The sequence below is a fragment of the Pelobates fuscus genome, chromosome 1 (assembly GCF_036172605.1).
Source record: "Pelobates fuscus isolate aPelFus1 chromosome 1, aPelFus1.pri, whole genome shotgun sequence".
Lineage (NCBI taxonomy): Eukaryota > Metazoa > Chordata > Amphibia > Anura > Pelobatidae > Pelobates > Pelobates fuscus.
This window is the reverse complement of record NC_086317.1, coordinates 61,299,584-61,326,539: the sequence shown is the minus strand read 5'-3', so window position 1 is coordinate 61,326,539 and position 26,956 is coordinate 61,299,584. Positions and strand designations below refer to the sequence as shown.

Genomic DNA, 26,956 nt, shown 5'->3' with positions numbered 1-26,956 from the left:
TAGATGGAAATGTACAATTATAGTAGTAAAACACGTAGCATTTCTCCGCTAGGAATATCTTCATATTAAGTTGTGTTAATGCTTGAGATTTACCATCCGTGACTATACTCTGCAGACTATTATTACTAAATTATAAATCCTGCAAAGTATAACATAACATCATCATCAAACCATCTTGCTTGTTATACACCATTATCAAGGACCCCTAGTGACAGACTATATGATTGTGCTGCTGTCAATTGACTGGGAGTATAATCATGAAGCATATCCGTGAAATTAAAATTCAGATTCGGGGAATATTTGGTTTTCTAATCTTCACTTAACATTCCCCCCTCAATTTACATTAACCCATGATAACATAAAACATGATCTTCTATGCATTGCTGTGGATGGATACATTCTGAATCTAAACTACTACACACATTTATCTTTATTAATGCAGGTATTTATTAGGTTTTCATAATTCTGCAGTTTTTTTAGTTAATTACATTGCCTCTAGAAGACAATTTTTTAAAAAAATTTTTTTTTTACAAAAAAGTCACCTAACACATAATCAATAAACCAAATTCCATATTCACACATAGAAAACACATAGACAGCAAAACAAACATAATAAAATAGAACAGAATAATCGACTTAATACAGTTTCTGTGACAGCAGATGTTCCAGAACTAGACTTCTGCAACAGTAGTAAAATTTGTTCCGAAATGTGAAATCAAACCAGACCAACCAAATTTCGTTATTTAACTATTTTGGTTCATTTGAATTTGGTTAATTATGTTAATTAACAAAATTGGTAGAAACCACATACATTTGTAACCTGTCAACCATTACCACAAGTGACCGATAAAAGTCAATAGCAGCAACGCCTCCTACTCCCATTGGAGGCTGGGGGATTGGAGTCTTGAAGCCCATGGAACAGCGCAGTCAGGGGAGTGGGCCTTGACAGAGCCAGGAGTAGGCAGGGGAGTAACCAGTTAAAGGGGCGTGGTTATTTGTATATGGGGGTTGGATAATAGGAGTATATTAAGCAGCCATTTTATGAGTAAGGGACATTTTAACTAAACTGACACTTACCTGGTAATTGTCCCTCCCACCCTCCCTGTTGTTTTGGAGTTCCCGTTTGGTCACAGCGGCGGGATAGGGCTTGGGTAATTGGAAGGTAGGAGGAGTATAAATTGGTTAGGCTGGATTAGAATGGAGTGTGAAATGGTTTGTGGGTTCGAGCTCATCGGTGGCTCCGAACCAGGTGGTGTAGGGGGGTCTCGGTACACCCCTACAGTTAAAAAAGTTATGGATATGGGGCCTCTTTGGTAGGCCATGTGTTATGTGTTATTTGTTATTTATAATGTTATTTATTGTTATTGGGCGGGGTCATTGCCGGGGGTAATTTATGTACGGTGGGGGGTGGAGGTAAATTTACATTTGTGGCAATGACCCCAATTTGTTACCTTGTTTATAATAATAAATAAAGCTGTGGACTTTTATATTCCAACAGAAATACGGTGTCTGTAAGTTATTGGGGGGTTGGGGTAAACAGCGCACCTGCCGAATAATCGACTGTGCGCATGTCAAGTAAAAACTGGGTGGTAACCTGGTCAAGGCAGTATTTGACATCCTCCATCTGCACAGTGTGGGTCTCTCCAAAGTTGGAGAGAGAACAAAAACGTGTCCATTAAAGTTGTGTGTGCAGCATGAATTTGGGTTGGATGGATCTTGAATGGCAAAGAAGGCATTTTATAGCTGCAGTCACGTTTTTGTGAGTTTTTCTGAGTGCAACTCAGCAGGAAGATAGGGAACAAGGCACCTTAAATGTTACACTGATGCAGAGTTCTTGTGGTGCATAGCCTAAAAATGTCATTAATGTTTGGAGTAATATAACCTGTAAAAAAAATACTGCCAGCTATTGAGCATTGCCACCTTTTTTTCTATTGCAAAGTTGAGCACATGTCTCTGCAATGTCTCAGGTGACTGTGTAATCCCTGCATTATCTCCTTGTGCACAATTTGTTTGTTTCTTTGGTCTGTATAGCGATGCCTTTTATGGCACCTATTAATAGTAAAAAAAAAAAAAAAAAGTACTTTAAATGGGTACTCCAAGCACCAAAATAACTTTAGCTTAATAATGCAGTTTAGATCATACCCCAGCAGTCTCACAGCTTGATTTTCTGCCATGTGGGAATTAAATCACTTTGTTTTTGCTGCCCTAGGCAGAACTCACCATCATGTGACCTACAATCCCTACAATCTCCTTACACATTTCATATAAAGAGATATCTGTTTAAACTACCTTTAATGCACAGTCCTTATTTTCTGCTCTGTTAATAGCTTCCTAGAGTCTGCAGCAGCATCATATGTGTGATTAAAGTTCAATTAAAAGAGCAGGAGAGAAAACTATCTGAAGTAAACACACTATGCTATAAGATATGATTGAAAAAAATAAATAAAACTTTTTTATATTGGCTGTGTGAGTCACAGCTTGGGGAGGTGTGACTACAGCTGCCTAAACATGAAATGAAATTGATATAGCTGCTAAATGGAAGAGGATTGAGCAGTAAGACTGCAGGGGCATAATCGGAACACCAAAACTGCTTCATTAAGCTACAGTTATATTGCTGCCTAGAGTATCCCTTTAAGAGGGATCCTGTTTTGTCTAATATTTTTGAGAATCATACACACAAAGAGTCTGGAAAAAAATGCTCATTGGACTCAACTGTTCTGTTAAGCCCTGACAGTGTACTACTACAGCATGGACACATTATCTGTAAAGTAACAAAGCAAAGTGGTTTTATCACTATTTAATATGCACTTGGTGACTCATGATAAGCTATAAATATGTGTATAACACATACTACAAGAATTAACAAAACAATATCTTACCATCACTGGAATTTCAGCTTTCTGTGGACTGTTTTCCTGAGAACTGTTCTTCCTCTGAGGATGGCTTGTTTTGTTTTCTGTACTGTCAGAATAGCTGTTTGCGTCACTGAAATACTGGTAATAGACACTTCTAGAACTTAGCCGCGACTTTGGTTCAATGTCAGATGTCTGAAAAGAAAAGTCTGATTTTGTTGCCATTGGTAACATGGATGGTGCCTTAACAGGAGCAGAATTTGAAGCAGAGTCAACGCTAGAATCAGATTCAGCTACAGTGGGAGTTGGTTCCTCTAATACTGAAGTCTTGCTACCTAATTCTGAAATGGTCTCACCATTTGATTTTGAGCCATATGACGCAGTCTCAGAGCTCATATTTAAAAGAAAAGACTTTCGTCCTAAGCCAAGAGCAGGACGGTTGTCTATTATAGACTTTGTAATAAACAACCCATGCCTTTGGGATATCTGAGAGGAGTCTGTTGGCTTCTCCTGCTTATCATTTAAGATGTTGGCATCTGTGCTAGATGGAGAAATTGCTTTTTCTGTTGTTTCCATTCCAGTTTGGTTTAAGTCTGCATTGACATATGGTTTATTGTTATCAAGTGACAAAACATTTTCTTGTTTCAACCGATCTGATACGGACTGAAGGAGGGATAATATTGATGTGTGGTCATTAGAATTGGTATTTTCATCTTTTCCTTGAGCAGGCCTTGGAGAAGTGTGATTGGATAAGACATCTTCAGAAGAGCTGTCATCTTCATATATAGGAGACAATGAAAAGGGGTAAAACGGAACTCGTCTTATTTGCGTGGATTGAAGTGCATCTGTATGTTCTTCTTCTGAAGTGCCATCTACATAATTTTCTCCATCAGCTGTTTCTTCATCACTTTCTCCTATTTCAACATAGTAACCATTGTACAAAGAAAAAGCATCATTATAATCAGATTTTGTTTCAGATGGGGACAAGTTGTGTTCTTCTCTGACATCACTACTGTCATCTCCTATTAGCTCAATATCGCGACTGGTGGTCTGTGATAAATCAGATAAATATTCTATAGATTTGTCGTAAATGTCATTTTCAATAAAACTAATATTTTCATCATCTGAATCCTGTGGGATGTCTTTTTCTTCTAAATTACTTTCCCAATGTGTGTCAATATGTTCATTAGGGATCATGCCTGTGGACAGATTGTTGTTTAGGCTCCCAGTTAAAGGACCTTCATTTATGTGTCCTTGGTCATCTGAAACAATGGCAGGACAGGATTCCAGGTCACGTTTCTGGGTAGTGAGTGAAGTATTCTGTGGCATATCCATTGGTAACAAAATATTAGCATTTATTTCACCAGACGGAATGTTGTTTGCATTGTGCAGTTCTAACGATGATAATTGCCTGATTGAGTTTGGTGATTGTGAGATTCCATCATATTTACGATCTAAAATATCCGCATTGGTATTGTTTAGACTGCTATATGGAATTTTGTCATCACTGAGATTCAGTTCACTCTGCTGCTTATTAGGAACCAAGAATTGCGCAACTGAGACCATAACATCATTTACTATTTCTGCAGCAATTGATCCATATGGGTCTTTGCTTTCAGAGTAATTCAAGCCTACAGCATTGGGTGTGATTATGTTCTGATTATTATTAGTCTGGCATATATTTACATTATTTGCTAGTGGGGACTCTTTTGTATCTGTATAGATCGAAGTGAAAATTTTCTCATTTGTTTCTTCGATATTGTTGGATGGTTTTAAAATATATGGTTTTGGAAAGACAACAGCTATGTCTTTTGGAGAATGTGCTGGTGAAATTGGAGAGCTTCCATCTTGTAATGAGGAAGTATGCAATGCATCATCGGAATTCCTCGGCTCTGCGTGAATCACTTTAAGATTTGGCTCAAAATCTGGGAAGTTTCTATACAAATCAAGGTTTTCACTTTCCTCCTGAGAAACACTAGGTATCGAGATGTCATCAGCTTTTTCATTTAATGGTTTATGTTTCCTGGCTGGCAGACTCACACAATTGTCCTGTACTGACTTCACTGGAGGAACAAAATTATTGTTTTTTAGGTTCTCTCTCCTTTCATCTGATGATTTATCTGACATTATTGGGAATTCATAAAGTGCATTTGGATCCGATATATCGCTTTTATATACATTTGGCAACATTTTACCAATATCCAAAGGAATGTCTTTCCTTTTACTTGCTGAATTTGAAATTTCCAAATCAGGAGCTGCCTTGTCGATTACATCATGATGGAACTGATCATCATCTTCAGATTGAATTTTATTTAGCTTGAAAGTAACAAGACTGTTATTCAATTGACCATCATCTGATTTTTGCACCTGCATCCCTTGTTCCATTTTCTCAGGGATAGGTCCATTTTGAAAATTCATGGTTGGATAATTTTGTATTTCTTCCTTTTCAGAGAAAATATTCTTAACAATAGTATTATATTCCATTGCTTGATAATGTACAGGGGCCTGAAAATCATGTATTGGTGTTGAAGCTTCAGGTGGAGGGGATGTATTTGGTAAACAAATATATTCTGGTTCAAACTTGGGACTTTCAAGTTTACTCACTGTAATAACCTCCGATGTTAAACTATAGGGAGAGACTTTCACTTCTTCAACATCTACAGACTTGACAAGGACCTTTGCAACATATATGCCTTCTTTATTAAAGTTGGGTTTAGAATCATCTCCACTGTAAAAGGGAAAAGAAGGTATGGCCACTGCTTTATCATACTCTGGATATTTGACTGCTGAAGTCACATCTGTGAATGAACTGTCACTAAATTCAGATCTTTCTTCCATATCTGGAAGAGTTTCTTGTCTCAGTGTTGGTAAAATGTTCAGTTGTTTTGTGTTATCCAAACCAGATGGAGTAAAAAGACAATCTACGGGCTTTTCTTTGTCTAGCTCTAGAGAATCAAGTGTACTTTTTTCTTGTTTAATTGAAATTTCAGGAGTATCACATTTTATACTGCTGTACATGTCAGGAGAAATTGCCATTATATTTTCTTCTGGTGTATAAGCTTGAGATGAAACTATTCCTGAATCAATGCCATCTTCGTATGGCAAAGGGCTATCATCCCTCAAACCAACACATGCAGCTGGAGATAATGGAGACTCTGAGCTTGTGGTAGGAAGAGAGGATGGGATATCTACAGAATTATCAAATGAGAGGGCTAGCGTTTCTTTTGTGGGACTGTAATATTTTGATAAACTGGATGATGAACAAATATTGTTGAAATCATTATTACCTACTGTTTCAACATCAGTAGTCACGCCCATAGATACTGGAGAAGAACAAATGTCACTGATACTATCCAAATGAGGTAGAGAGCTACCACTTGCATTTGTAAACTTGTGGTCAGATTCATTTGTATCTTCTTGGAATGAAGATGGCATAGCATAGATTTGATTGTTCTGCATATTCTCCGGTGTTGAACTGACAATTGAAACAGAGTCATAATTATTGTTGTGTAATACAGACCGATCAAGATTCTGAGGGATTGTCCCAATTATTGCAGATTTATCGGCTTCTGTGCCTGAAGTGAACTCCAGTTCATTGTATTTGGTGTCAATGCATTTGGCATAATCTTCACCTGAGTATGTATTGTACATATTGGAGTCCTCTTCTGGCTGAAGCTGAACAAGTGTTTGTAGAAAACCACCATCTTCTTTTTCATCAAACTGTTCACTAGCAGACTGACAAGTGAACGAACTATTAATTAACGCAGTATGTTCATTTGTTAGAACTGTAGGCAAGTGTCCAGTCTCTGCATCAAGTAGCACGTCTTGCACATTGTTCTCTGTGGACTCCTTGTATGGGTATGAGTCATCTAAAGAGGTTGAGATTTCCTCAAAATTTCTTTGTAAATTATCTTTCGTACTGAAATTCACATGAATAAGTGGGTGCTCCAACATATCAGTATTTAGCATCTCCTTCACATATGGTTGCAAATCTTCTGTGTCCTGTGAGATTTTATTTACATATGGTTGCACATCACATGTTGTTGAGACTTCCCCTGCTCTAATTGATACATTATCTGCACCTGGATGTTGATCTTCTGCAATTTCCTCAGGAAACAGTTGAATATTTCCTGCATACTCTGTATTCTCTCCTACATTTGGCGGGCAATTTCTTTCAGATGTTGAAATCTCAGTTGTACAAGAATGAGAATATACTCCTATAATAATTTGCTGCTTGAAACTTTTATCCTTTGCATACAACTGCCGGTCCTGAGCTGATTTTAAACTTTGTTCTTCATTTGCTTCGTGATCCTCTAAATCTTTTGCACTTTCCTCTAAATGCCTTTGAATATCCCATGTAGGTGTTGGTTTTGTATGTCGTTGGAAATCCACACCAGGCTTTGCATTCTCGGTTCTCTGATCCGCTGCAATCTTTGAAATTTCCACTGCATGCGTTGACAAATCTCCTGTAAGTTTTGTACTTCCTTCAAAATCCATAGTAGACTGAATACTAGATTCAATATTTGACTGTTCATCACCTGAACTCACTGCATCATCCTCTACACATTTCTGCAGATCTCCAGTTTCTGATGACTGTTGCAGATCCATAATATATATTTCATTCTCAGTTGCCCATGTATTCACTTTCTCCAAAAGCCTTGAGTTTTGATTTGGAGGATGTTCTTCATTGTCTGAGATCATCTCTACATCTGACTGCAAATCAGTTGAAATATTTTCGTCTTTTGGTTCAAAATCCTTCATTATTTTTGAGTTCTCAATGGCAAGTAGGTGAAGATTCTCCTCACTCTTTGCAATTTGACCTACAGTAAGCCGATGATCATCTAAACCAATTACATTCTGCTCTCTGTATGTTTCAAGATAATCAGTATTCTTTGAGTCCTCACCTGCATGAGGATCCCAGCCTTCAGTAGATTTTATGGCACTGTTTGTATCGGATTCTACACCGTCTGTAGATGTGGATTTTTCCTCTGGCCTCAGTTGAAGATTTTGTCCAGTCTTAGTGGTGACAGATATTAGCTCATCCTCTAAAATCTTTGAGTCATCTGTTTCATTTGGTATTAGACTGTCTTTGATGGTCAAGTCATCGACTTGAGCATTTGATTGCACATATTCTGTAATGTCAGAGTTCTCTGTGTCTGGTGGCAGATTATCTGTATGAAATGAATTCCCATTTTCATTTGTGTGTAGTTGGACTTCAACAAGCATCGTTTGAGATGTTGGCCAATTTTCTTGATCAACATTTTTAGACAAGCCTGAAATTTTCTCTAAAATATCTGACTGCGGCAGAACTGTGGAATCTGTTTTTCCGATATCTGGGGTTTCTCTTTCACTGTTCTCTTCTTTCTCAAGTATTGGAGAATTGACCTCTGCCCTTCTTTTGAGGAGTTTTCTAATTCTTCTGGATCCACGGTAGGTGCCGTATGTAATAGCTGGGGCATCTAGAGTATTTGAAGATTGTTTCCTGTGGAAGAAAATGTACAGTGTTTGTTACAAAGTGCATAAATTATAGTAACAACAACAACAAATTACTAATAAAATACTAATATAGCTAACATATATTATTATAAACGGAAAAAAATGTGATAATTTTCATTGTGATACAGAAATAAAGTATATAACTGTGGGTAAAAGAGTTTTTCTCAATTACTAATGCATCATTAAAAAGCAAACTGAGAGATATACAAGTTAAAAATACACTTACAGGATTCAAGAAATACAGTTTATTATCAGATAAACTGGCTACAAGCAACTCCCCAATTTTTTTCATTTATTATTATTTTTTAAATTCTTTATTTTTCAGTGCATTGTTTATGTCATACATGGTACAGCAAGAGTAAAATGGTGAATATACATGAGCGTTACATTAGAGAGACATTGCACTTTTTTTAAAATTTTTTACAACAAGATAATTTTAGGCTAAGTAGTATTGAGGACCACATTACTTATGGTTACAGGCAAGTAGTTTACCATCTTAGTTCCTAGGCTACCATATATGCGCTGACACGTTATACGAGTGTATATGTCAACATTTTCTTTTCTTTGGTTTTTACTACATATTGGGGCTGATGTGTGTTGTAGTCCTTGCAGCTTAAGCGCAGGACTTCTCTTTTTGTATTTGTATTTACTTTGTATCACACAGCCTGGTTACAATGCTGCTACCCATCCCATGTGTTCCCTATTAAGGGTTAATAAGTAAAGGGGTGTATATAAAAAATACCCCTTTCTGTCTCATTAGAGATATCTTTGCCAGAAGCTCAAGGAAGCAGGCTGAAGGGTCAGTGTTAGGACCCGCTTAGGGGGGGTCTGCCTTGACGTTGGCAGGCGGGCATCCCTCCAATGGCCATTGGAGCAACTAGATGACCTCCATTTGTCTAAATATACATAGGGATTAAGGAAAAAGCGCAAGTAACATTTTCTTTTCTTTGGTTTTTACTACATATTGGGGCTGATGTGTGTTGTAGTCCTTGCAGCTTAAGCGCAGGACTTCTTTTTGTATTTGTATTTACTTTGTATCACACAGCCTGGTTACAATGCTGCTACCCATCCCATGTGTTCCCTATTAAGGGTTAATAAGTAAAGGGGTGTATATAAAAAATACCCCTTTCTGTCTCATTAGAGATATCTTTGCCAGAAGCTCAAGGAAGCAGGCTGAAGGGTCAGTGTTAGGACCCGCTTAGGGGGGGTCTGCCTTGACGTTGGCAGGCGGGCATCCCTCCAATGGCCATTGGAGCAACTAGATGACCTCCATTTGTCTAAATATACATAGGGATTAAGGAAAAAGCGCAAGTAACATTTTCTTTTCTTTGGTTTTTACTACATATTGGGGCTGATGTGTGTTGTAGTCCTTGCAGCTTAAGCGCAGGACTTCTCTTTTTGTACTGGCATATATGTGTATATGGGGACATATCAGGGTTTGTTAGATGTGTCATGCCTGCATAGTCATGAGGGGCCCTATCGGTGGGAGGGTTAGTAAGTAGAGACACGCTAGACTGCACCATCTAGCACTGGAAACGAGAGAGTGTGTGGTCTAGTTCTATGCAGTGAGGAGAAGTACCCCTAACCTAAGGGGTAGCGGGGGGAGTGTCAGTGGTGTATCCTGGATTTGTGCTGCACTAGGCAGGACAAAACTCAGGCGCCCACCCACCCCCCGCGTGCCACCCGCAACCAACCCTTGCCCCCTGCCCCACATTCTAAATACACACACATTTTCACTGACAGAAACACATACTCACTAACAAACATACACACACACACACTCACTAACAGACAAACACACACTCACTAACAGACACACACACTAACAGACACACACACTAACAGACACACACACACTAACAAACACACACACACAGTAACAAACACACACACACACACACACACACTGTAACAGACACACACACACACACTAATAGACACACACACACTAACAGACACACACACTAGCAGACAAACACACACTAACAGACACACACACTAACAGACACATACAGTCAGACACACACACACTAACAGACAAACACACACTGACACACACACACGCACACACACTAACAGACACACACAGACACACACACTAACAGACACACACAGACACACACTAACAGACACACACACACACTAACAGACACACACAGTCAGACACACACACAAACAGACAAACACACTCACAGGTCTCAAACCTTCCCTCCCCTCCTCCCATAAAGACGTGCTGTCATAGACTCCAGACCTCCATAATTTCCTCCATCTTAACATTCCATTGTTCTATACTGGGTGGAGTTGGAATCCCCAATTTCATATAATTTTCATAATATAGGAACAAAATATAAACTTATTAAAAAAAAATAAGTCTCAATTATGCCAGTTTATGTATCAAGGGTAAGTTATAAAGTGGTGACCACTTGTGGGAATCAGAAGGTTTTCTGTTATGATCTCAAAATTGGAACCATAGGACCAAGGAAGGAAGTATGACCTAAAATGCTTGTTATATGAAATCACAGCTGTTGTATTGAGGAGAAGATTCAACAGTCACCATTACTAACAGTGCGTTTAATTGGTACCAATTCTGGGATAGCATGGGTTAAGTATAACCAATGTTTGCCAAGTCCAGAGCTTCTCTGGCCTGAGTCTCCATGTCTTAAGCAAATTCACTTTTCAACGCCAAAAGTCTGATCAATAGCTGGGAGTTGTAACACTGGAAAATGTTTCGTTTCAAACACTGCCAGAAAAGGAAGCAGTAATGCTTAAACTATAGAGAATAGTTTTAATGTATTTTCCATATATAATTTATCCTTCCATTTTAAGCTTCCTACCGCAGTAGCATGCAATGAAATGCTCGTACATTGTTTATTGAGAGTTCATTAAAAGCACTATAAAAAAAAAGTTCATTAATAATTAATGCAAAAGCTTTAGACCAATGGCATGCTACGACAATCAATTGCTTTGGTAAATGTGGCGTTTACACTGCAGAGGTTACATGGTTTATTTACAACATTAAGATTCTAAATTATCTATACACAATCAGAAACCACATATTGTTCCTATTTGATTAATAATGAGAAAACCAAGTCTCGTCAAATGCAATTATTTGACTTTTCTGTCAATTACCATTTTGCTCCTTACCAATCCAATAAGTATCACTATGAGGGCTGTAACCGTGAGCAAGTCAGTGAAAGTTGTGGGTGACCTGTCTTAAAGGGACACTATAACACCTGAACAAATTTACCTTAATGAAGCAGTTTTGGTGTATAAAACATGCCCCTGCAGCCTCACTGCTCAATCCTCTGCCATTTAGGAGTTAAATCCCTTTGTTTATGAACCCTAGTCACACCTCCCTGCATGTGACTTGCACAGCCTTCCATAAACACTTCCTGTAAAGAGAGCCCTATTTAGGCTTTCTTTATTGCAAGTTCTGTTTAATTAAGATTTTCTTATCCCCTGCTATGTTAATAGCTTGCTAGATCCTGCAAGAGCCTCCTGTATGTGATTAAAGTTCAATTTAGAGATTGAGATACAATTGTTTAAGGTAAATTACATCTGTTTGAAAGTGAAACCAGTTATTTTTTTCTCATGCAGGCTCTGTCAATCATAGCCAGTGGAGGTGTGGCTAGGGCTGCATAAACAGAAACAAAGTGATTTAACTCCTAAATGACAGTGAATTGAGCAGTGAAATTGCAGGGGAATGATATATTCACTAAAACTGCTTTATTCAGCTAAAGTAATTTAGGTGACTATAGTGTTCCTTTAAGGCTGACTATTTATTTAGCCCTATGTCTCATACAGGGAGCAAACAACACTGAATGACTCCCTTATGGAACAACCTATGTGACTGTATAACCATTATGCCACCAAGGAAGGAGATATATGGATTCAAAGCACAGTGTGAGAGCAGAGGGCTGTGAAGTAAAATTTGTCTCTGCTCTTGCCCTGTTCTTCAGCAGGAGTCTTTTAATACCTCTTACTGCAGAGCCCAAGGCGCTGCCACGAGCCTTTCAATGCCGAAAGCTTTGGGCTACTATGCATTTAGTGCTGGATGAGAATGGGGTTAGATAGACATTTAAGGACAGTAATGCTCCAGAACATTGTATGGTAGTGGTGTCACAAACAAAGCCCACTGATTGGATATTGACCACTAAGCCCAGGTTATCTGTCCTGCAGGTCTTTAGTGCAATGGGGAAACATGGAAATGTAGTTCCTACATTCCAATTTTTACATATATTTTACAAACTTTTTCTCTAATGCTACCATCATGCACTGTGCTGTGATACTTTGTAATGGACATCTCTGTGAAATGAACTCAACTCATAGCTGTTTTTTTAGTCACCTATCAGTTTATAACCAGTAATATGACAAATTGACACTATGAAGGCCATAACCACTACAGCTCTATGTCTTTGCAGCCATCCTTCAAATTTTGTCAAAATGTTTGAGCTCTGTTTGACAAAAAAAATCTTCCTCTCCTCAGAACCTAGATCAGTTATGGCGAACCTATGGCACGCGTGCCACAGGTGGCGCGCCGGGCCCTCTCTGTGGGCACGCGGCCATAGGTTCACCATCAATGCAGAGTAGGCACCTGCCTGCCCGAAATGGCAGGCGCCTACTCTGCTTCCGGGTCGGGAGGCAGGGGGAGGGATCTGTGATGCAGCTCCCCTGTCCTCCCGCGCGATGCTGTGTGGAAGTACCCCAGAAGTACCCCTACCCCCCAAGAAGTACCCCTACCCCCCCCAGCAGTACCCCTACCCCCCAGCAGTACCCCTACCCCCCACACACAGTACCCCTACCCCCCAGCAGTACCCCTACCCCCCCACAGAACCCCTACTCCCCCCCACACAGTACCCCTACCCCCACACAGTACCCCTACCCCCCAGCAGTACCCCTTCCCCCCAGCAGTACCCCTACCCCCCCAGCAGTACCCCTACCCCCCACAGCAGTACCCCTACCCCCCACAACAGTACCCCTACCCCCTAGCAGTACCCCCACCACCCCCAGCAGTACCCCTACCCTCCAACATGCACCCCTACACCCCAACATGCACCCCTACCCAGTGGCGGATCCAGAGCCTGATCTCGGGAGGGGCACTTGTAGATTATTTAAAAAAAATAATCCTGGCACAATAACCACTACAGCTCAGTGTAGTAGTTATGGTGCCAGTAGTGCCAGGATCCCACCCCAGAGTAAGTAGTCATACCGTTTAAGAACAGTTTGACAACTTACCTGGGGTCTGCTGGGATATAGGGCACAGAAGAAGTGGTGTGTTTGTTAGGGGTGAAGTGTGTGTGAAAGGTGCAGTGTGTGTGTGAGCGGTGAAGTGAGTGTGAGTGTGTAAGGGTGACAGTGTGTGTATGGGGGTACTGTATGTATGTGTGGGGCAGTGTGTGTATGGGGGGCACTGTGTGTATGGGGGGGTCGTGTGTGTGTTTGGGGCAATGTGTGTATGGGGGCAGCAGTTTGTGTAGGGCACTGTGTGTGTATGGGTGTGCAGTGTGCGGGGCAGTATGTGTATGGGGCAGTGTTTGTGGGGCAGTGTGTGTATGGGGACAGTGTTTGTGGGACAGTGTTTGTGGGACAGTGTTGTATGGGGACAGTGTTTGTGGGGCAGTGTGTGTATGGGGGCAGTGTGTGTATGGGGGCAGTGTTTGTGGGGCAGTGTTTGTATGTGGGGGCAGTGTTTGTATGTGGGGGCAGTGTGTGTATGGGTCAGTGTGTGTAGTGTGTGTATAGTGTGTGTATGGGGCAGTGTGTATGGGGGGAGGGGAGGAGGGAAGGGGGGCTTTTTTAATAAAAAAAACAAAAAATTTATTTAATAAAATATATTTATGCCCCCCCTCATGGGGGGGGGGGGGGGGCGGCGGAGGGAAGGGAGGCTTTTTAATAAAATAAAAAAAACACAAAATGTATTTAATAAAATATATTTATGCCCCCCCTCATGGGGGGGGGGGGCGGAGGAGGGAAGGGAGGCTTTTTAATAAAAAAAAAACCACAAAATGTATTTAATAAAATATATTTATGCCCCCCCTCATGGGGGGGGGGGGGCGGAGGAGGGAAGGGAGGCTTTTTAATAAAAAAAAAACCCACAAAGTATTTAATAAAATATATTTATGCCCCCCCTCATGGGGGGGGGGGGGGCGGAGGAGGGAAGGGAGGCTTTTTAATAAAAAAAAAAACACAAAATGTATTTAATGAAATATATTGATGTTCCCCCTCCCTTCTTACCTTTATTGAGGAGGAGGGGGGACATTTCTGGATCCCTGGTGGTCCCAGTGGGGAATCCCTGGTGGTCCAGTGGTTCCAGTGAACTCTAGCCCGCGCTCCAGGGCTAGAGTTCACTCTCGCGAGATTTGGAGCGTTGCCGTGGTAACCGCGGCAACGCTCCAAATCTCGCGAGAGGAGGACCCGGAGGAGCTGCTGGTAACAGCTCCCGGGTCCTCTGTCCCTCCCTCCCCTGCCGGCTGTCAGCACAGTGCCTGCGGACCGGGGAGGGAGATCACTGATCACTCTCCCCGATCCGCAGGCACATTGCAGGGCTGGCGCTTGGGCAATGCCAGCCCTGCACTAGCCGGGCCAGGGGGGAATCTCGGGGGGGGCAATTGCCCCATTGCCCCCCCCCTGGATCCGCCAATGCCCCTACCCCCCCCCCCCCACAGCAGTACCCCTACCCCCCACAAAGTACCCCTACCCCCCAGCAGTACCCCTACCCCCACAGCACCCCTACCCCCCAGCAGTACCCCTACCCCCCAGTAGTACCCCTACCCCCCAGCAGTACCCCTACCCCCCACAGCACCCCTACCCCCCCACAGCACCCTTACCCCCGCCCAGCACCCCTACCCCCACACAGCACCCCTCTCACACACACACATTACCCCTCATACACACACACATACAGCACACCTCTCACACACACACACACAAACACACACAGCACCCCCCCCACACACACACAGCACCCCCCCACACACACAGCACCCCCCCCCCCCACACACACAGCACCCCCCCACACACACAGCACCCCTCACACACACACACACCCCCACACACACACGCACCCCCCACACACATGCATCCCCCACACACACGCACCCCCCCACACACACACGCAATTGCCGTGTTGGCACTTTAAGGAAAAAAAAGTTAGCATGTATTGCGGTTTGGGCACTCGGACTCAAAAAGGTTCGCCATCACTGACCTAGATTAAGCCCCACAGTCAGTCTCATTGATAATACAAAACAGTACTGGGGTGGGTTATCCCTGTGCTCTTAGCCCAGGCAGGAAGGAATTGTATATATTTCCATGCCTTGCTGTTCCTGTATATGTGCATGGTACATCCTATGTTAGAGAATGTTAATTCACCTGTTAGGGTGCAACAATATTCGTAATAGACCTCTTAGCAGGTGCTTATATAATAGCATAAACAAATGTTTCCCTGGCCTTTCTAATTCTATACGGTACACGTTTTGTTTCTAATTACAATATAAAAACTAAACCAAGCATTCAAATGCCCTGTGTTTCTCTGAAATGTCACAATATAACACTCTTGATATTTGAAATGAAATCATATCCATGTATTGTGATTTCAGAAAATGTGTACTGTTCTAGAAGGATGCATGGGGATCAGGTCTGCACCTTAGGAAATGTTTGTTTTACAAAGTATTATTGAAAGCCTAAGCACTTGAATGCTGCCAACAACGGTGATGTTTTTGAAACATTTTACTGGCAGAAAGGATTGTTTAAAGAAATTAACATCTGGGGCTGTATGCCTTGAATAACCATTCCATATAGCAAAGCAATACGGAATATATAAAATACCACCCAAAAGTTACTTGCCACCTCCAACGTCCTCCTACTGACTGATCTCTGGTAATGGGTTAGGTAGCAGCACACTCAGCGGCCCTCCTGTAACACGACCTCGGAATTAAAGGTCCATCATAGTAAAGTTAGAGACCAATACATTATTAAATTTGCTGCAGCTGGTTCTTATCTTTGTTGGTGTCCCTGAACGTCTATGAGGATGAGAAAGGTACTTTACTCCTGCTCTATGCCCCTTTCTGAGAGGTCCGCAGGCTGTGTGTGGTGGCATTTGAAGTTTTCCCTGCATGGGGCCTCAGTTGGGCTAAGGCTTATTACCAATGGCAGATTTCTACATTACCTACAGAGTGTGGATTGGTGGTGGCCAGTTGTATTGTTTGATGCCATCCATGATGGACAAAGACATCAGCTGTGCAAACACTCTTAATAAGTTGTTTCTTTCTAATGGAGAGGGAGTGGAGCATGGTGGACTTCAGGTAAGAAGTAGAACCATTCTAAAATAATTTGACTCTTTACAATGAAGGGTGCCAGGACACTTCTGGCACAGTCACCACTACAGCGAACTGTAGTGCTTATTATGCTTAGAGTTCCTTTAATAGAAGCATACACAGAGAATTGGGTTAGAGATTCAGAACCAAGTAGGTCAACATAAGTGATTTCTCACAGTGAGTGAATGACAGCATGTAGCATTGTAAACCATGTTAAGATTTATGAGTGCTGGTAAAAGTGAATGTTATCTTTGTTCTCTTAAGAGGTTTCCTACGCATTCATTGTTTGTTGAAGAGTCGATAAAGGAGTTTTTATACTCCACAAAGTATTTGTAGTTACCTTGGGACATTGTTGTTGATCTGTGACCTATATAATAAATGAAATGGACAGAAGGCACATGCTTAGCACTATTCGGGCAAATGTGATTTTAACCCGCAGACTTAATTTATTAAGTTTTTTTTTTTTTTATAAACATAAACTGAATTATAGAGAGATGAAATTTATAGGCAAAAATAGCCACAAAGACTATTCTCTACTCTAATTGCTTTCTTATATTTTGTAGTAAAAAAAGTTTGTTACTCTAAATTAAAAGTACTATTTTTTTTAAATCCAATAGTGCCAGTTTTGACAGGATAGCCTTGATTTGGGTCTCCTCTCGTGCTATTTTGGGTTACCCCTGGCATTCCACAACTTTTTGGCACTACCACACTATCTGTCAGTCATTACATTACTATGCCTTCCAAAAAGTTATTTTCTTGTGTTTACCTTCAAAGTAACTACAGCATATGAGCAGAAAAGTGCTGGTTTTACAGCCGTGACTTCCTGGTATACAGAGGGTTCCATGAGCCTTGTTCTTTGCCAGAAGAATATAAAAATGCATTAAAGTTCATACACCTCTGCTCTGGCACTGAAGCTGGCATGTTTGCTGTGCAGTGGCCTGGGATTGCAGCAAAGTTGAGGTATATTTATCTGATGCGTTCCCACTGCAAGCCAGCCCACCACAGAAGCCTTTATAGATATTGTCTTCCGAACCAATCACTAGTGACGGCTGGGGGAATTGACAAAACTTGACAGTGGAAGCTCAACATTCTCCAAGTTTTGTCCCGACTTTGACTCAGTATATCACTTGGCTGCATTGGAACACAGTCAGTGCGAGTATTTCATTAAGATTTCTGACAAACTCAGTTTTTGATTTATAGTCATGATAAATTACATATTTATTGAATAATAAAATGTAGTCAATTAAAGAAACCCAGTCTTATTAGGTTAATTTTAAAGAATAATTTTAAATGAGTACATTACATTTACATTCTATTTCTGTTTTAATGCATTACTGTAAGTGGGGCCCTGTGTCCCTTGTTATGTTTCATTTGTTGTATACTATATTCTTGCTCATCAACATTGATTTAAAAATGTATATATATATATATATATATATATATATATAAGATACTAATCCTGGTAGAAATATGTAGGCTACAGTATGTCAAAAACGACTTGGAATAAACATTCATGATTACCGGTATTTGTATTTTTCTTTGCTAGTGGGTGAGTGATTTGTCCAACCCTAATTACAAGTGACTACAGGCCAAAATGGAGGTGCTGAACAAAATGTGATTTTATGGCAAAAAAAAATTAAACTTTGCGCTTGTGGCTTAATTTTGCAACTTGGTTGCCGATAGTTTAGAGAATGAACTCCTATGTTGAGCAGAAAGATCAATGACTCGGGACTCAGTGAAGCGTCCAGGGTTAAACATATAGTAAACGTATGCTTTGTTGGAGTATTTTGTCAAGTCACTGTTTAGTGAAGAAACCCCAAATCGTTACATGGAATGTCAAATAAGTAATGGAGAGGAGAGTACGGGGTAAATGAAAGTTTAACCGAAGGGGGTGGGGCTCAGGGTGTAAATTACCTCAGGGGAGATAGAAGTTATAAAAAAAATTCCAGAACAGAGCTGTTTAACTCAACACCCCCCACCCCGTTAAAATACTGAAATTCAGGAAATGTAGGAAACTGTTTAAACTCAGCTGAATTACACTGCTACGTTGTTTTCGTTTGAATCCTGTTTTCTCCCTAAATTACAGTTGATCCATTGATTAATCATATTGACTTTGTAGTCCCCTCTTTTATCTATAATTCTATAATTGTACACAGCTTGGATGTTTTTATGTAATCGTTATTAATATAAAGAGTAATACATTGAGAATTCTAGTTTTTTGGGTTTTTTTTGGCTTCCTCCAGTAACACACTGGATTAAAATAACTGACGTTCAACTGTATTTGCAATTGGTTGAATTTCGGTTATTTCAACAGAATGAACAGATCTCATTTGTTACAAATCGTTGTCTGGTTTAAAATCAGTCATTTTCAAGTAGAAATCCTAGGATTTGGAATAGGATTTGCATATTTACAATGCACCTGGTTTACACAAAATCTTGCTGGAAATTACAACCAGGACAATTTGCACGCTAGGCAACTAGTTAAAAAACCATCAGCATTGTAAGGGTTAATAATGTGGCGCCTAAACAGGCATTTTAGTCTATGGCAGGCTTCCCCAAACTCCGGCCCTCCAGATGTTGCTGAACTACAACTCCCATGATTCTATGAATGAAATAGATAGGCTGAGAATCATGGGAGCTGTAGTCCAACAATAGCTGGAGGGCCGGAGTTTGGGGAAGGCTGGTCTATGGCCTAAGTAAAAAGTAAAAACTAAACTAAAAAAAAAAAATAAGTTTGGGAGGGGAATAAATTCTTCCCTTAACCCCACCTGACATGCCACAGGTGGAGGTAGGTCCACTAAACCCATTAATCTTCTGAGCAGTGGGTTGGAGTATAACAATAATGAGAATAATATGGGACCTTATACTGATTCCCTATTAACTTATTAACTTACCTCCACTGCCCACCAGCTGTACTGATCTGTTATTCGCAATGGGCACCCAGTAAAATACTGACTTTGGCAGGACAGTCACAATTTTGGGGTCCTATCTCACTGTTCAAATTTAATTCCCTGGATCCAGGGACACCACGAAACTGCTCTTGGGCAGCAGAGCACAAGCTCATATATGCACTTGCTCTGTGCACGGGCACTAGGACCCTACAGAGAGGGCTTCAGTAGCACTCTCTGCAAGGTCCTGTAGTTTGCGGGGCCAAACAACCAGGCCCCTTCAGTGTACAGACTTTTATGGGAGATCTTGACCATTGTGTGCGTCACAGTGATGCAATATGTGTCACTGATGACACCAACTCAGGCTAGCCCACCGGTCCGATCTCATACCTCCCGTGTGGAGAGGTATGACGTCAGCTGGTGCTCTAAGTCCATACCTGACACTCTAGCTAATCCTTCCTTATCATTATGACAGCTCCAAGGAGGATAGATATTTTCTGGGTTAAACCATTTAAAATTTGTTTAACCTCATAAAGTAAGAGGGTAACCAGAGACTCAAGCCCCCACATCAACTTTATTGATATGAAGTTGTTTTGGGAGTGGAGTATCCCTTTAATGTTTGCCTAGCTACATGTTTCTATAACTCAACCAATTTATCTTGTGCCTTAGGTAATGCATACATATATGAAAGAAATCTAGATACAATAAACCAAAAGAATATCTAGTTCGTTTACAGTAAGGAATTGTAATTGGGCATATTATATGTTGGCAGAGTATTAAACACATTCTATTTGATCACTCTTTTAGAGGAAACAAAACAATAGCATTCAACATAATAGTGATGTACATTCACACACCCAGCTCGAAATGCAGCAAAAGGCGACACTTAGAATATTACAATGTTACATATGGGAGCATAAACAACTCAACTCAATATGGCTTTGATATAGTACTTGTATTCTTGTGTGCTGTCATGAATTTTCCACCTTTACAGCTTATTATCGTACATAAAGATCATCCATTTAAGCACCCAAACCCTACACATACATATATATATTTAGTATTTATATCAAATTATGATTCTAGCCTGTGCAATAATTCCATTTTATACGCTATGTTCTCCAGTAGTCAGATTTTCTTCTGAAATCTCAATTGTTGAGACAACCTATAAAATCATAAAAAAGACCCCCTTTTTTGGTCATTTCCTTGAGCGTCACAATTTCCTAGATCCCACACCATCAATGATTTGTGCTCCAATAACCATAGAAATACTACCGATCTTTTCTATTTAAATTGATTGATAAGCAATTAAAAGTTACAGCCTTTAGTGCCAAGCATGGGTTAAGATAGAATGACTGTCAAAGCAGCGGATCATTAATTTAAAAATCATTTAGTGCCAGACATGTTAATAGTTTTGCTAATTAGTGCAAACATGTATCATAAGCGATAAATTGCTGAGTATGACCTGGAGCAGGTTTCCCCAAACTCCGGCCCTCCAGATGTTGCTGAACTACAACTCCCATGATTCTATGAATGAAATAGATAGGCTGAGAATCATGGGAGTTGAAGTTCAGCAAGATCTGGAGGGCCGGAGTTTGAGGAAGCCTGACCTGGAGGATTAAGGTTTGACAATTTATTCCCAGGTTTCTTTGAGTACCTAGAGCAGGTTTTATGGACCAGTACCTCCTAATATGGAATTGTGCTTTATTCTTACAAACACTGTTTATCAAAACATTTACAGGACTTACTTGGATTTTTTGGGAGGTGACTGTTCATATTGTCTCTCTGCAACTTCAGAAGGGGTTTCTGTGTTACCAATATGAGTTTCTGTGCTTCCAAAAGAGGACTCTGTGGTATTGGATGAGGTTTCTGTGCTTCTAGCAGAACTTTCTGTTATACTGGATGGGGTTTCTGAGCTTCTAGAAACGCTTTCTGTTATACTGGATGGAATGTCTGTACTACTTGAAGGAGTTTCTATGTAACTATTCCCCATGTTCAGGTCTGTGCTTGTTGTGATATCTTCTGTTTCTTGTGTTACACCACTATATACATCTACCGTCTGTTCCTCATTTAATGTTTCCCCATCAAAGTTATTTTTATCTTGTGCATCTTCGTTTTCCTTACTAAGGTCCTGGTTAATAGGAACCTGTTTTGGATGAGCTGGTGAGGACTTGAAACTGAACAGGTTTCCAATAAAATGGAGAAAGTTCTCTCTTGATTGTTTCTCTGGATCCTGTACTTTTATTTCCTCAGAGAAGCCAGGCTCATCGGAATCATTTCCCCCTTCGGTTCCTGTTGTATCCTGTACATATGGTACAGAATTTTGGTCTCCGTTAATCTAAAGAGACATAAAGACATAACAAAATAATTACTGGAATTTCCTACACATAAAATATTTTTAAATTTTCTTCTACATTGGCTACTTGAAAGCAATACACCTCAACACAGTATTATCCAATATAAGATTTACTAGACATTATAATACATCCATATACAAGTCTAGTTAGTTTACATTCTAAATCTCAGAAATGTCCTTCTATATCACTATTTATCAACAGCTGTTTCCTGTTTTATTTTTCAATATTTAAATAAATCAGTTTTGTAAATGTAAACAACAAACAGTTTCTAATAATTTTTACCTTGTAGGGCTGAGACACGAAGAGACATAGAGGGGTTGGGGGTAAAAAAGACACGGTGCTGTGGGAAAGAGACACAAAGAGGAGTTGGGAAGGGAAGAAATAGACACACAAAAGTGGCTGGGTAGAGAAAGACAAAAAAAAAGATATTCTTCAGGTACTCAAGGTGTTCAAGCCGCAGGCAGTTTTAATAGAACAGAAAAGAGCAGCAATGTTTTGACGTGCTATGAGGTCTTTGTCAAGCTAACACCACATAGTCAAAGTAAGCGTATATATATATATATCAAACAGTGCAAATTATTAATCAATAATTAACTTACACACCTCTTATTTACATTAATAATTAACACAAATCATGCAAATAACAAAAAAATACATAAGTACATTAGTTCATTAATAGCTTTTTCCTGTCTGTCCCAGAAGGCGAGACAGAAGAAATAATAAAGTATAAAAGAAAATAAACAAAAAAAGAAATGCTAATCGAAGTACAAAGCAACCTTTCCGGTCAAATGGAACACAAAAAGGTGTTTCCTGTTCCGTGGAATGCAAGAGGAAGTATACAGGATCAGCCTACATTAACGCTGATCCACTCGCGTCCCGTATGCAATGTGTCGAACACGGGTCTATATGCGCATGCGTGCAGCCGAAGTTGTGAACAGGTGTGTGAAACGCCAGTGCTAATGCGAATGCGTAACACAAAGGTTGCGAACAACCAGGAGAGTGGACAGGGGAATAGCACTCCTAGAGACTACAAAGAAAAAAGGAAAAAAACGAGGTCGAAAAAGGAGAATATAGAGAACAAACACTAAATAAAATAAGAGATACAATGAGGGGTTGGAGGGGAAAAGAGACACAGAGGAGAAGGGGTAAAAGAGGCAAAAAGAGGCTGGGGAATGGGTAAAAATGAAAGACATTGGTTAGGGGGCACAAAGACACAGAGGGGCTGTGGGGAGAAAGAGGCATGGTGCTAGGGAAAGAGACACAAGGTATGGTGCATCTTTGCATAATATGCAATCAGTGATCACTATGGCCTTGATCTAATAAGCTTTCCAATTGATTTAATACTCTTAGAAAAACTTCCCAAATAATTTGTTTGTAAAAAAAATTCCAACAATATTGAATCATTTAAAAAAGTTATCTAATCGAGGATTGTCTTAGGTGAAATACTTTTCTTAGACCAGCCGGAATTGTACGTGGCATTGGTTCATCAGCTTAACGTTTATGCTCCATATCTCCTGTTTCATCACATCTGAAAAGTGTGCAATAGGATTGAGATTTGCTGACTGTGGAGGCCATTGAACTACACTAAACTCGTTGTCATGCAGCTTGAGATGATGTGTGCATGGTGTGTTATTTCTAGGATTGGCAGAATATGGCTTTAAAGGGGTACACATGGTTTGCAACAATACTCATAAAGGTTGTGATATTTAAGCAATACCCAATGGTTATTAAAGGGACTAATAAAACAATGTTATCCTGTCTCCCATGCTCCTCTGCTGGCAAGTCACTACCCAGAGAAATATCTGAGGGAGGCACTATAGGGACCTATGGTGCCAGGGAAACAACTTTGTTTTCCTGGCACTATAGTTTACCTTTAATAATGGCAGCTGCAAACAGCAAATGATGCCCTGGGAGTAGAAGCATAGAATGTGGCAGCAGATAAGAACCATTCAGCCCATCTAGTCTGCCCAATTTTCTAAATACTTTCATTAGTCCCTGGCCTTATCTTATAGCTAGGATAGCCTTATGCCTATCCCACGCATGCTTAAACTCCTTCACTGTGTTAACTTCTACCACTTCATCTGGAAGGCTATTCCATGCATCCACTACCCTCTCAGTAAAGTAATACTTCCAGATATTATTTTTAAACTTTTGTCCCTCTAATTTAAGACTATGTCCTCTTGTTGTGGTAGTTTTTCTTCTTTTATATATAGTCGCCTCCTTTACTGTGTTGATTCCCTTTATGTATTTAAATGTTTCTATCATATCCCCCCTGTCTCGTCTTTCCTCCAAGCTATACATGTTAAGTTCCTATAACCATCCTTGTAGAACTCCTGCTAATCATTGCCAGATGAGGAGATGTACGTATAAAGAAAGCCTAGCCTTAAAAGTTCACTGTAAGCACCAGTACTACTACAGCTGAATGTAATGGTTCTGGTGAAATGAGACTGCCCTTGCAGCCACAGCAAAGCAAACATTACCTTTTCTGAGAAACCATTTTGTTTACTCAGACGGTCACTAGAGACTCTTCCTGCTGCTGCTGTACCGACGCTAGGCATCTTTATGCTTTGCATGAACACGTAAAATAGAGATGCATTAAGCTAATGCATATCTTGTAGGAAAAGCTGATTGATGCAACATGCAAATTGCCATACATGCGCAGCAGCCCACTGAATGCCTCTCGATGGGAAAGCATGAGATTGGCGGAAATAGTCAGCAATGGGAAGTATCAGTGGGAAGGAAGTGTAATTCAGGAAGGTGAATGAAAACAATTTATTTGACTATTTCGGAGGGGGTTAAACTAAATTGCCCAGAGATCACCCCAAAATTCGAAAAACAGGTTTGTATTTTTAACATTAAAGCATGCCTTTCACAATAACCGTATCCAAACTCTAATGCTAAAACAAAATCTGTAATGCAAAGATACAAAACAATGAAGGATATGTTACAGGAAAAAAAGGCCATCTCAAGGTTCTAAACTCATTCATAAAGCACTCAGCCTTCGATCTTGTAATGCATAATCCCATAATGCACAGATGAAATGTAGGAATTCTCAATATAAATGTCATTCTATAGGACATTAAAACTCTTACATTATGGCATTTTATTACAGTATTGTATTATTGTCATTAAGAAGAAGATTAGAACTTAAAAGCTCCTAAATTATGTATGTACATGTACTGTCTTCTCAATTATATCTGATCAGAGAGGACTTGAATCAGGGACAGGGATAAAAGCTAGGTGATTGATGACCACAAAAATGAACCTAAGTACAGTCCTTTTATTGTATGTTTTAGTAATCCAGCCTTGTTACCTAGAGTTAGCTAAATGGATTTTAAAAACAGTTTAATTTCTCCTACAATGCTGACTAGTACAAGAAAAACAGTACAGTCTTTGTAGAGTTGGCAGATGTCCATTTGAATAAAGCCTGGCTATAAAAATGTATACTTTAGGGCTGCATTTTAACCAATATGGGCTGGAACTGCAGATTTTCTAATGGTGTCCTTAAATCAATTTGCAAATGAATAAAAGTTATTGGAACCTCCCCCCCCTCCCCCCCCCCCACCGAGATTCTCCCCTGCCAACTAATGCAGGGCTGGCATTGTCCAAGCGTGAGCCCTGCAATGTGCCTGCGGACCGGGAAGGACAATCAGAGATCTCCCTCACCGGTCCGCAGGTACTGTGCTGGCAGCCGGCAGAGGAGGGAGGGAGAGAGGACCCGGGAGCTCTGACCTGCAGCTCCTCCGGGTCCTACTCTCGCAAGCACAGAGCGTTGCCACGGCAACGCTCCAAATCTCGCAAGAGTGAACTCTAGCCCTGGAGCTACGGGCTAGAGTTCACTCCTACCACTAGGACCACCAGGGATTCCCCACGGACCACCAGGGATCGAAATATGTCCCCCCTCCTCCCTCAGTAAAGTTAAGAAGGGAGGGGGGACATAAATATATTTATTTTATTAAATAAAAAAAGAAAACTTTATTAAAAAGCCTTCCTACCCTCCTCCCCCCCCAGAACACACACTGCCCCACAAACACTGCCCCATACATACACTGCCCCCATACACACACTGCCCCACAAACAGTGCCCCCATACATACACTGCCCCCCATACACACACTGCCCCACAAACAGTGCCCCCCATACATACACTGCCCCCCCATACATACACTGCCCCCCCATACACACACTGCCCCACAAACAGTGCCCCCCATACATACACTGCCCCCCCATACACACACTGCCCCACAGTATTGGGGGTTATCTGTGCTAAAGGTTACTCCATACAAAAGCCAGATTTTTTTTAATAAAAAATTGGTTTTGGTTAGAGTAATTCTTGCTGTGCTGGTCTGTCCAGCCCCCCCCCCCCCCACCCCGCATAAAAATATTATTAAATAAAGCTCAAACTCACCTTGATCCCACTCCAATGCCAAGGTTTCCCTGCATATTACTCTCATTCACCAGAGGGGGAGTAAGTGCAGGTAGCGGAGAACATGGTCAGCATGGGGAGGCATGTGCCACCATTGGCCTGTTTGGAACCCATGTGCTGGTGTCAGATGCCAAATTTGCACCAAGTTAATCTCCTGGAAATCTTGTTCCAGGCTGGCTAATAATGACCCAAGGATGCGGCAAAAGGTGGAGTTACACTTTCAGCAGCAGATGGGTTAAACCCATTGCTTCATTGGGAAACACTGCACGTAAGGACTCCAGGCACCATCAGCATATCAACACTTGAACTGAGTGAAATGGTCATAGTGCTTGGAGAATCCCTCAAAGCCTGACTATTCTAAGTCTCTGTAATACAGCTCTATCATTTCTTCAATCTTCTTGTGCACTGATTCATTCCTTCCGTGTAGGATCTTTAGGTAATCCTGACAATGTTACACTGGGTTTGCTAAATATCCTGAATTTAGTGGCACATGGGCAACATATCTGATGCTGTTCCTCTTTGGAACAATGATGCATCAGGATTTAAAGACAATCGCATGGTCTGCCAACAGGGAAATCGTAGATGATTCCCAGTGGTTACATAAAGTGAAGATACAATAGCAGAGT

At 40.7% G+C, this 26,956-nt stretch overlaps 1 protein-coding gene across 1 annotated transcript in view; it reads right to left on the bottom strand.

The window, feature by feature from the left end:
- Positions 1-26,956, bottom strand: part of CRYBG3 (crystallin beta-gamma domain containing 3) — a 115,765-nt gene that overhangs the window by 48,069 nt on the left and 40,740 nt on the right. Inside the window, exons 3-4 of the mRNA XM_063448805.1 lie at positions 21,297-21,886; positions 2,880-8,334 (exon numbers count right to left, since the gene is read on the bottom strand). Of these exons, the coding sequence (XP_063304875.1) occupies positions 2,880-8,334; positions 21,297-21,886 (6,045 nt within the window). The remainder of the gene's footprint in view (positions 1-2,879; positions 8,335-21,296; positions 21,887-26,956) is intronic.